The sequence below is a fragment of the Amphiprion ocellaris genome, chromosome 14, assembly GCF_022539595.1.
Source record: "Amphiprion ocellaris isolate individual 3 ecotype Okinawa chromosome 14, ASM2253959v1, whole genome shotgun sequence".
Classification (NCBI taxonomy): domain Eukaryota; kingdom Metazoa; phylum Chordata; class Actinopteri; family Pomacentridae; genus Amphiprion; species Amphiprion ocellaris.
Window position 1 is genome coordinate 13273706 of NC_072779.1, and position 12007 is coordinate 13285712.

General features: G+C 40.2%; 1 protein-coding gene across 1 annotated transcript; it reads left to right on the forward strand.

Annotated features, from left to right (window-relative positions):
• The first annotated feature begins 233 nt into the window (after nucleotides 1–233).
• dnajc18 (DnaJ (Hsp40) homolog, subfamily C, member 18) lies at nucleotides 234–10583 on the forward strand. Its single transcript, XM_023268031.3, has 8 exons — nucleotides 234–734; nucleotides 1681–1849; nucleotides 2323–2468; nucleotides 5845–6051; nucleotides 6360–6475; nucleotides 6735–6844; nucleotides 6939–7111; nucleotides 8773–10583. The coding sequence occupies exons 1-8, from the start codon at nucleotides 608–610 to the stop codon at nucleotides 8895–8897; spliced, it is 1173 nt and encodes a 390-aa protein (XP_023123799.2). The 5' UTR covers nucleotides 234–607; the 3' UTR covers nucleotides 8898–10583.
• Nucleotides 10584–12007: the final 1424 nt, after the last annotated feature.

Consider the following 12007-nt stretch of genomic DNA (forward strand, 5'->3'; position numbering starts at 1 on the left):
TCCTTGAATGCAGCATCAGCACCACAGCAGGCCTACACCTGCTGATGTTACTCGGCCGTCTGGGTTTTACAAACACCGTAAAACAACATAGTACAGGACAGGAAAAGCAAAATGTCATATAAAAACTAAACGTCTGACTTACTTACCAACAGACAGGCGAATAAATGTCATTTTACTTCAGCAACGGGACGGTTTTCCTCAGATTTGACAGCTAGCTGCACCGGATGTGACATCACAGCGGTCCTGCCTCCACCTCTCGTCCATCGCAGGACAGCAGGACGCTTTTAAATGAACACGGTGGCCGTTAAACACCGTTAACCGAGCGGACAGCACACAGAGTCCATTTTAAGACTCTCCGTTTGAATAATGGCCCAACTGCGGGCCTGCTTGCAGCCTGACAACGTCGTCCGCTAATCGGATAGTGCGACGGACTTTGAGTGACTGCGGGCAGCACCGAGCTAACGTTACGCAGCTGTCGGTAACCGAAGCTAACCGGCTATCTACCGTTAGCTGAAGCGGCTCAACACATGATACTGGCGCACGGTGTCCAGGGACAGACCTCCACACACGGCGACAGGACTCCCGGAATAACCCCCGTACCGCTGAAATGGACAAAGAAGAGGCAGACCGACTGATAGAGAAGGCGAAGCTGTGTTTACGGTCCGGACGGAAGGATCGGGCGTTGCAGCTGCTATATGAAGCGCAGAATATTTACCCCAGCACCCGGGCCAGAGGTAAAATTAGCTGACGCACATTCTGCAATGGCAGTCCGACTAGCTAAACCTTGGTCTACTAGTTAACTTATCCCAGCCTGTTCACTGTAGGCAGTGTACTGTCAGATTTCAGGATCGATGCACAGAGTCGTTATTTTCAGATGGAGATACAAAACGAGCCATGCAGCTTTCAGACTTAATGTATGTTAGTGCTGCATGCAGAATTTTAGGTTGTGTTTAGGGCACCCTTCCCCCTTGCAATTCATGGAGGGAACCACAGACTGTAGGGCAGCGCTGTGTGAAAATATGACTGTTTGCAGGTGCTTTACTCTCTCCAGTTGCTTTTGCAATAATGATATCTAACCAGGATCAATAAGCTGCCATAGATTACTGATAGCTTTTTAAACATAGCACTTAAATGATCCCAGCTATATCTTACAGCTTGTTGTAATGTTTTATAATGTGCATACTTTGCAAGGACTGAATATGTGCTGCACTGTCAGTGTCAGTCTGGTGATACACAGATGGGTGATGAATTACAGAAAACGCTGAATAAATGATTGGAGAAGTGTCCACAAATGTTTGTGCTCAGGGAAGTTGTGAAAGCTTGGAGTATGAATGTATTCTGAATCTAGCGTTGTGGCCATCTACTTTACCAGATCCACACTGTGGGAGATTTTGGAGTCTTGTATTTGACAGTATTCTCCACCAAAATTATATTACAAATAACAACAACAACAAAAACACAATATAAGGCCTGTTAAAAGAATGATAGCTATCCCTCAAAAACAATTTCAGAGATAGTCCACAATCTGTGTAGTCAAGACCTACCATAAAAAAATTTGCTGTTAATCATAATTTTCGTATTGATTTTGATGTATGATATTTTTGATTAAACTTTCTCTATCTTCTTTACATACTTGGATTGCCAGTTGACCACAGACTGTGTTGTTGTTGTTGTTTGCAGTGCTGATAGATGCCATACTAAGGAATGGAAGCAGTGCTGCTCCACAGACAAACCACGTGCCCCCGCCAACCGGCTGGAGAGACAAGGACACAGGAAACAACGAAACGAGTAATCCAAGCGGTGATGAAAAGAAGAGCTACACTGAGGATCAACGCCAGGGTGTTCTCAGGTGAACAGTGATACTTCTGCATTTATTTTTCTTACTGTTATGCAGCGAGGGACTGCCATCTCTGTTTTTCTACTCTGTTGTTTTTATACTGATCTGAATCAAAGACGACCCATCACTGAGTATCTCTTGTGACCAATTCCTCAATATTTCAGACCACCTGTGGTGTCCTCCCTACAGATACAGCGCTACGCTAGCAAAGCAGATCAATAAGTTTGCTGCCAGCTGCCTTCTTTGACTGAACAATATGTTTTACTTAATAAAGGGTAACAAAATTATAGTAACTGTAAGCACTAATCACATTTTTTTTCATAACATGGACTGTAAAGGTCATTCATTTACTTGGTTCTTTCAGTATACAGTAGATATATAGCTCTCTGTTAGTGTACTTGTTACTAAATATTGTATGAAGGGTATGCACAGAGAGAGTGTGTATGTGTCAGTTTTTAGACATCCAATATGCTTTTTTACTGCAGGATAAAGAATTGCAAGGACTTCTATGAAATCCTTGGTGTTAACAAAAATGCTAGCGATGAAGATTTGAAGAAGGCGTACAGGAAGTTGGCCCTGAAGTTTCACCCTGACAAGAATTTCGCTCCAGGAGCCACAGATGCTTTCAAAGGTATGGACTTTGTAGTGGAGAAACATCATTTTCTGTGAGATAAAATGCTAAAACTATTGTTCATTTTCATGCTATCTATAATAAACATACTGCTCAGCACAAATAACGACAAGTCTCTAATGGTCACACAAAGGACATTCTGTTGCTTGTAGACAAACTTCATCAGAGGCTAAGTTTTAAGCTTGGTAAACCAGTTTAAGCAGTTTTAATCAAGTTCAAAAGTTCTGTGTTGGACTGTTTGTATTCATTTATGGCAGGAGTTTTTAAACTGTGAGTTGCACCTTCCAGGGAGGGGAAGTGCAAATTAAAAGAATAAGTCAAAGATACCGCATGAGGTGTAGAGGACAGGCGCTGTGAAAAAAATGAAAGGTTACCTACTGTGTTTGGCTGTCTGGTTTGGCCTGTTTACCACTACAGTTACAGGCAGCAGCGATGGCTTTCAAATAGCACTGCACTCCTTCTCAGAGACAGAATTCGGTAAAATCTGAGCACACACACACAACAATGTGATACACACTTTCTAAGGATTAGCATCAATGTCTATTGTGGATAATGCCCATAAATTCAATTAAAATCCTAGAGAAAGATATTTCTTCTTACTGTTTGCCTGGATATCATCACAAGCTTTCCTCAGTATCACAGTAATCCAGTGATAATAGTAAGTAGTCTGTACAGCCATGGATACTTTACAAACAGCAAATTTATCACTGTGCCAGTCTGTCAAAATGTGAACAAAAATTGCCTAAGAAAATGGTCCTCAAGTTGTCGTCTGGAGCGAGTTTAACTGAATTAGGATCACAATTTCAGACACTGAAAACTCCTGGTTTGTAGCAATTCATTGCATTCCCTTGAAGTCGCCACTGCAAACCACACTATTCGCTTCTTTTAAAATCTGTTTAAAGCAGTAATAAATATGTATTCTGAGTTTGTCACACCACAGAAAGCTTTTTTACTGGCCACCCAGCCAAATTTGAACTTGAAATAAATCTTCAAGTATAGAAAATTAGGTTTCAAAATCGTGAACCAATAAGTAGTGTTCTTGGCTCTGATATTCTTGGGATATGTTCACTAAAGGACATATACAGCAAGCGTAGTCAACCACTTTTACTGATGATGACACCAGATGTTTTCAGGATATGATGATGAAGACGAGGGAGGGAGCTAATCGGTTTAACCCACATTCACTAGTAGCAGTTTATCTGTGAATCACAGTTGTCTCAGATGAAAATTTGAACAACTCCCTGGTCACTGCAGAGGAGGTGTTGATATTTTCCATCAGTGTGGCTCCTCACAAAATCAGTCCATCTCTTTTTCATCTCATCAGTCTTTGGAAGTTTAAATAAGGAGACTGAACTGTTCCGCTAATTCTGGTATCCAACAAAGATGCAGAACTGTCCAGCAAGCTGTAGGCTGCAGTAGGTGTAGTAACTTGTTATCTAGTGGCAGAACAGCTGATGTTAATTTGCTCTAGTTTTTATAACACCATAGTGTTAGCGGTAGGGTTTGTGTAAAGCAGGAGTCGCCAACCTTTTTGAACCTGAGAGCAACTTCAAGGGTACTGAGTAGTACGAAGGGCACCTTGTTTGATACAAACTTCCTCAATAGCCAACTTGTGCCATCATCTTTAAACAATAATAATAACAATGAAAATAATATGTAAAAAGACTTTCTGATCACATTTATGTTAATTATTCCTTACAATAATTTTTTAACAACGATTTCCACAACAATGATGGTAGGAAACACACACACACACACACACACACACACACACACACACACACACACACACACACACACACACACACACACATATATGGAAATCTGTTCCAATATTTAAAAGTCAGAGGTATCCCATCTCTGAAACTTTTTTAAATATCTTTCTTGGCAGTTTTGTATGAATCAGTATATTTGCAGCATTTTGTTCAAAATCACACCAGTTACATTTCTGTGCAAATTGTCACTTCTAACATTTTTAGGAAATCATTACCTGTCATCAAATCATGCTTCATTTGTGCAAACCATGTTTGTACAAATTATCAGTTATGTAAGAAAAAAAAATCAGCTCTTTCACATTTTGAAATGAATCCTATCACATTAGTACTAATCACCAGCATTTTTCACCAGCATTGCAACATTTTTAACAGGTCATAACAACAAATCATTACGTTTTCAACAAATTATTTTTCATATATTTGTGTAATGGCACAGTGTTTTGAATGACAACATACGTTACCTCTTTCTTTGTCTATAAATGTGAGTTAGTGGGAAGCCTGGCATTGCAGAGCTTATGTCAGGACAGTCGTACCTTTACCTTGCAGCTCACAGTTCAGATGGTTCAGTTTCCCAGTGATGTCCGTTAAAAATGCAAGGGCAAGAATCCACTGTGTCCTCAAGCAGCAAGGTGTCTTCCCCTTTGAATTGCATCAACTCTGATTTCGGCCAACAGTGACAGAAAACGCTGCAAAACTGTTCCCCTGCTGATCCATGGGGTTTCTGTGTGTAGTAACAGGTCACAATGTTCAGCTAACAGCTCCTCCAGCAGCACCTTCAATGTCCTGGTTGTTTGGCTTTGGAGCCATTTATGATCTTCACGACACGAGTCATCACATGATCAAATCCGGCCACTTTTGTACATACATATGTCCTGCTGGTGAATGCTGCAGTGGTAATGTAGGAATGTTGGGAAGTCTGGATCACCTCTGCATCGTACAATGAAGCCTGCATGCCGACCCGTCATGGAGGAGCCCCGTCAGTCATCACTAAACAAGTTTTTCTAATGGTACATTTTTCTCTACGAAGAAACTTTTCGCCGCGTAGTAGACGTCAAAACTGCCTTTAAGTCCGCGGGGCTTTTCCTGTCCATAGTCCGCATACAGTCTATGTGTGCTACCAGGTGGCTAGTTAGCATGGAAGCTTTGTAGCGGCTAAAGTAGCATCTCTCCACATTGTGCCGCTTTGCCGACGCAAAAGTCGCCCCGCAAATACATACATTTATCTTTCACTGTCGTGAAAAAGAACTCTTCCTCCCAGTCATCGTGAAAATAGTGTTTTCTCTTTCACTTCTCTGTCGTGTTTTGGGGGTAAAAACCACATCTAGCTTCCCGAAGTGTCTGCGTCCGGACGCTTCAGCAGAGTGACGTGGTGGTTTGACATGCGCAGTGAACTTTGACTCGGACAAGGTGAAAGTTCATTTACACCGAAGACATTTTTGTTTTTAAAAAAATATATAATAAATATTGTAATTTAAAATCTGCATTAATGTAGGTATTTTGATTTGACTGACTTTAAAGGACAACTCCCTGCATAACTCTTACTAACTACACATTGGATTTCATGTTTGCCACAGCCAAATGTTTCCCCTCTCTCCCAACAGCAATAGGCAATGCATACGCGGTGCTGAGCAATCCAGAGAAGAGGCAGCAGTATGATCAGTATGGAGATCAGTCTACAGCTTTGAATGCACCCCAGCACTCCACCCACAGTCGCCACGGACACTACCGAAGCTTCCACAGAGACTTTGAGGCCGACATTTCCCCAGAGGAACTCTTCAACATTTTCTTTGGAGGACGGTTCCCCACAGGTATGTTAAAAGAAGGATCACTGCAAGGTCACCATTCAGAGTGGTTCACAGCTATGTTTTCTCAGTGAAGAACTTGCACAAAAACAAATAAAATCCATGAGTGATGAAATTGAATTTTCATTTATTTTTAATTCAATCTTAAATGCTTTTACATAATGTAGTCTATCCTTAGTAGTGGTATTTATTATTAGTGTTCTCAATATTGTTTATTATTGTTGCTATGGTTAATGGCAACAATAATAATTAGGAGTATTATCTGTTGTCTTACTGTGAAAGTGTAGATGCAGTAAAACGGTGTCTCTTTATAGGAAACATCCATGTGTACACCAACCAGGGAGCCTCCTACTCTCAGTTTTATCAGCCTCGTCGTCGACGTGCTTATGAAAGGCGCGAGGAGGTGGTGGTGGAGGACAACCAGAGTCAGGTCAGTGACTCATAAAACATTAGCACAAATCCCTGATTTGTGCTACAGTACTATGTTGCCATCTTCTTGTTGAAACACTGCATTACTCTAATCATTAACACACTCTTGAGAATCATAGTACAGTGTTTCAGTACGTTTTTAACATGTTTGCAGCCCCCATTTACTCAACTACTGCACTGGCATGAGTACAGTGTAATTAGTGCAGCCTACAGAGAGTATTACATGCTTTGCAATCTGTGCTGATTTTATCTTCCCACAGAACACCTTCACAGCGCTTCTGCAGCTTCTTCCCGTGTTGGTGCTAATCCTCATATCAGTGTTTACACAGATGATGGCCACTAACCCGCCCTACAGTCTCTTCTATAAGCCGTGAGTCTGTTCAACCGTCAGCCTTACAGCAGTGACACATTAACAAATTCTTGGGCTCCACTGAATAAATTTGAATTGTGTGTTTTGTTTGCAGGGCCATGGGGCTGGTGGTATCCAGGGAAACGCAGCACATGGGCGTACCATACTATGTCGATAAAAGTTTTGAAAAGGAATATCGTGGAGCTGCATTGGACGAATTAGAGAAAACCATAGAGAGCGACTATATTGAACACTTGCAGAGTAGCTGCTGGAAAGAGAAACAGCAAAGTAAGCAAGCGGCTCGTTTGGTAGACTTTCAATAACAGACCCTCCAATTCACATCGCATGCAGCTGTGCACTGTTAAAAGGAATAGTGAGACACTTTGGGAAGTATATTTATTTATTGACAGAATTAGATCAGATTGAGCTCTCATGTCTGTGTATGTTAAACACACCATATGGGATTTCTGGTGATGGGGGACTTTCAATCAAAATAATAACAAAAGATGTAGTTTGATGCTGGAGTTTGATGGAAGTTGATGTCCTGACCAACGTTGAAACAATCATACTAAAATCCAGCAGGCAATACAAGCAGTAGAATGGCAAAAATGAAAGCGTGGATAGCTAGTCTGCTGATTTCACTGACGGAGACCAAAGTGAATGCACCATTATATTACATAAAATTACAGCTCACTTTGGGTTTAATCACATTAGGATAACATAGGTGCACAAAAAATGCAACACAGTTTTTAGACATTTTTAGACTTTTTATCATGTATTATACTTTTAAATATAGAGCTTACAATGGACCTCAGAGTCACTGTTGGCCAGTAATCAGTAATACCCAAGAAAAACTTCCTAATGATCCCCTGTGACATAGCAAAAGTATGCTTTTTAATTTTTTTAATAAACAGCTCAAACAAGTCATATATTGTGATTTAGTGACAACTAGTTTCTTTATAGGCCACTTGAGGCTCAATCCCCCCCAAAAAACCCATGTGAAAATGTCCAACTTTATATGTTTACAGCCACTTATAAAATTGGTTCTAGGTTCTATAGCTAATGTCCCAGTTTATGACAGCTGCACAGGAGGTGATTTATATTTTTCATAGAACTTACCTGTTTAAATTGTATTCAGGCTTAAAATTATGTTTAATTAACAGTGTGGCCACTTTGAGAGACAGGTTGATGCCCTCTTAGACAGTCCTTTGGTATGACCTGGCTCAAATTGGCCACAACAAAAGAAAGAGCACACCTAGCATAACAATTAAAGACTGTTATGTCAACTTAAGTCAAATTAAATTATAGCCAAAACATTATGGGGTTGTGAGAATCAGTGTGTGTGTGCTGCATTTGTGAATGATGTCTGTGCAGGTGTTGTAAGCTGCAAACCAAATCCCAAAAGAACTAAAACGCTACACCTGGGTGCGTGCTGCCTGTGGAGGGAAGCAGAGGGTGATTAGAATAAAGCCAGCTCTTAAGTAACCCAGGAAAACACTGGGTGCTCCTGATCACACTCATCGACCACTCCCAAAACCAAGAGAAAACCAGACCCTCCCTCAAGATGACCTCAGGGGTCATCACACCTCGGCCTAGAGGAACTTGCATTCACCTGCCTCAGCTCCACACATGCTACACCTCTTTGCTTATTTTTGAAATAGCAAGGAGTTAGACAGAGTGAGGCACTGCCAAGATGCCGACAAGCAGAACCACCAAACCGAGTTTTAAAAGTGCCGTTCACGGAGGGTTTGTGTGAAGCTAACAGACTGCTGACTGTAGCTTTATATTTATTGTGCAGATGTGGGAGCAGTATTGATCTTTTCTCATAACTCTCTGCTAGAAAGTGTAGATTGTATTTCCAAAATGTCTAAATTTCCCTTTAAGTGCAAAAAGCTTTTAAAAATAGAGGTGATACATCTTGCTTTTGTCGTTCTGCCTTCCCTTTTCAGAGTCGGACTTGGCAAACCTCGGACAGCTGTACCGAGATGAACGGTTAAAGCAGAAGGCCGAGTCGATGAGGCTGGACAACTGTGAGAAACTGCATCGATTGGTCGGGCGTCAGAGAGGCAAATGAGGACACGGAGGAGAACATGTTTCTTTACAGACTTTCCAATAACGCATTTTAGTGAAGTGTGTAATTTATCTAATCCAGCCACTTTGTAATGAAATCTCTTTGGGTACAGCGCAGTCGGTGGGAGATTATGCCACTGGAAACAATGTGCCTTCTCTCCTCTTTGATGGTAGAAAATAAGAGTTGCATGTTAGCTGCCAACCCTGGCTGTGGTGGCAGGAGCATCAAGTGCAAACTCACTGTGGCAGTGCGTATGATGTCTTTGAGCCTTTAAACTTTCTTATAGAAATGGCATGACATATGGGGGTCTCCCTTCGGGGTCGTGAAGGCAGTTGTATGTTCACACATACATGTTTTATCCATTTAGGTTTTGTAGTTAACCTCTATTGATTTTTTGGATGTTTTTGTGTCCTTGCTGAAATTTTAGGTGTATTTATTTAGTAGTTAATAGAGTGAATGTGGCGTGAGCATCTTGGCTCATTATTTTCTGTAGGAAATATTGAGATCAGTGACTTAAATAATACTGTAGTCTTTGGACAATTCTGAGATGGTCTGTACTGTGAAATTTAAAAGGACCTTTTTATTTGTGAGTAAAACAGACAAATCAGACAACTGGACCTCCAGCACTATCACAATAGGAGGCACTGTAGAGTAAAATTTTGCAAAATATGACCACTCTTTCCTGATTAATATTCTTATCATAAAAGGTTGTACTTGCCAAAAAAAAAAGAGCTGAATCCCACCGCAGAGCTTCCAGCTCCCTGCACTACTGCTGTTTGTTGCTTTATTTATTTACCTTCTGCTATCCAGGAGCCAGTCTTTTAGCTGCTGGTTTAAACTTAAAAATGACTGTTGTTCTTTGTTATAAGAGGTCTGAAGAGGTCACTTTGATTTGTCACATGGAGCTCAGTTTACCCAAAAAGTCCCTTCACATCCTCACAGTGTTCCTGCTAGATATCAGAAGCTCCATTGTGAACAGTATGTAAAAGCATATGGTGGTTTAAATGGCATGCAATACTTTGTTTTCAGAGAATTTGTTTTCAGTCCAAATTTCTAGATGTTTTATAAATCCTACACCTTTTATTTATACAGATCTTTTATCAAGAAGACACATTTTAATTTGGAAATCTACATTTATGTGGGCATAAACCTCTTTCTCCTTGGAACCAGATTTGTGATTTTTACTTGTCATGTTCTTGTCAGGTTTGGTCATCATAAATAGGGAACTTTGTGAAGTTAACTTTAATTTTTTATACCAACCCCAAATCTTTAAAACCCTATACAGACTAATACATGTTGCTGTGCACTAAGACTGCCAAACTGCCTTAGCTGTTCTCATACTTATAAATATTCAGGTTCATTTCAAGCACTTTTGAGTTAATATTTACTCCTGTGTTCCATATTGTTACTGTTGCATGCACGGTAGTGAGAGTGTTTTCTTAGTTACATATTCATTTTTGGCAGACGCGTCTTCATGACTACTGACACTACAAATGTTAATAAATGGAAAATATTCAGGTCCACACTGTAAGTCACAAACATGTAAATCCTTTACTGTGATACACACAAGTCAGGTTTTGTTAACAATCGTTGTGGAAGTAACATTGCAGTTGAGTTGACTTGAGTAACACTGCAGAAATAAGCTTTCAGCCAAAAATATCAGAAAATTAAAGATGTAACCAGAACGTATACTTGGTCTGTCTGATTTGTTCATTTGGGTATTTATGGTTTACTGACTCTTTGAATGGTTCATGTTTGGTCACATCATTAAAACAGCAACTAAGACACAAGCTTCTGTATCCAAAAGTGTCCTACGTATTTAGCAATCATTGTTCAATATCATTATTAGAGGACTACAGATTCTCTTACTTTAGGTGTAGTGTTAGAACGTTCGTTTAGGCTGATCATAAGCTCGGGCTGATTAAATCAAGGACTCTATGTTTCTTAGTTTTAAAGTGATTAAAGCAAATCTCCAAACCAATTACCACATCCTGCTAACAATGCTTATAGAGAAGGCCAGGGTTTGAAGTGCTTATCAAATATTTGGCTTATTATTTAAAAATATCAACTAAATCATGTAAAATATCCCACAAGCTTGAGTTTTACTGGTTACTTGGTCCAATCCACTACTACTGCCTTTAGAAACAGTCCACATAAACACGTGAGTGACTTGAAGCTTTAATGTTTGTATGCATTTGCATTGTGGCCTACATGTGCTCTGTCCAGTGGCTTTCTAGATTCTGAATGTCTTCAGATGATCTGTCGGGAAGGATGGGACAAACTGGCCAAATCCAGGGGTGCAAAGCCTGGAGACAGTTGAAGTGTAATTGCTGCTAAAGTGGCTGCATGTCAGGACCAAAAACAAGCTAGAAAACACACCTTTGAGGTAAATTTGTGTTGATGCAAAGATCCTGCCGAGGGTATCCAATCATTTCAGTAGGAAAACTTAAGTTTGTTTTAGGACTATTCCTAGATGTAGCCAAACTGGAAGGAAGGAACCCAGTAAGAAGGGAGGTGATTAAGAACCCAATGGCTACTCTAACAGAGCTTTGGACTTAAGGTCTATCTTAAAAACCGCAGACAACCTGTGGAGACGCTTTAAGGTGGCAGGTCATAGACACATCCCATACAATCTGATAGAGCCTGAGAGGATTTGTCATGAAGGATAAACTGGTCAAATCCAGATGTGCAAAGACTGTAGAGACGACAGGAGCTGTAATTGCTGCTGAAGTTGCTTCTACAAAGTATAAAATCAAGGGTCTGAATAGCTTTGGAAATCAGATATTTCAGATTTAGATTTTTAATACATTTGCATTTAAAAAATTGAAAACATCTTTTCCTTTTGCTTTTTCATTGAGTGTAGATTGATGGCAGTTTTGTTCATTAAAAAAAATCCACAACTCTACAAAAAGATGATGATCTAAGATGAGTTATTTGGCTGACAGGGTGTATAAATTATCATCACACCTTAACTTTATCCTGTTCAACAGGATTCTCAGGCTGGATTCTACACAAATAGAACAACCTTTGTTTGGACATGAACACGATGTATTTGCACAATCAACAGAAAAGTAGGGAGGACACAGCGGTAGTTGACAACAGCAACAAAGTGG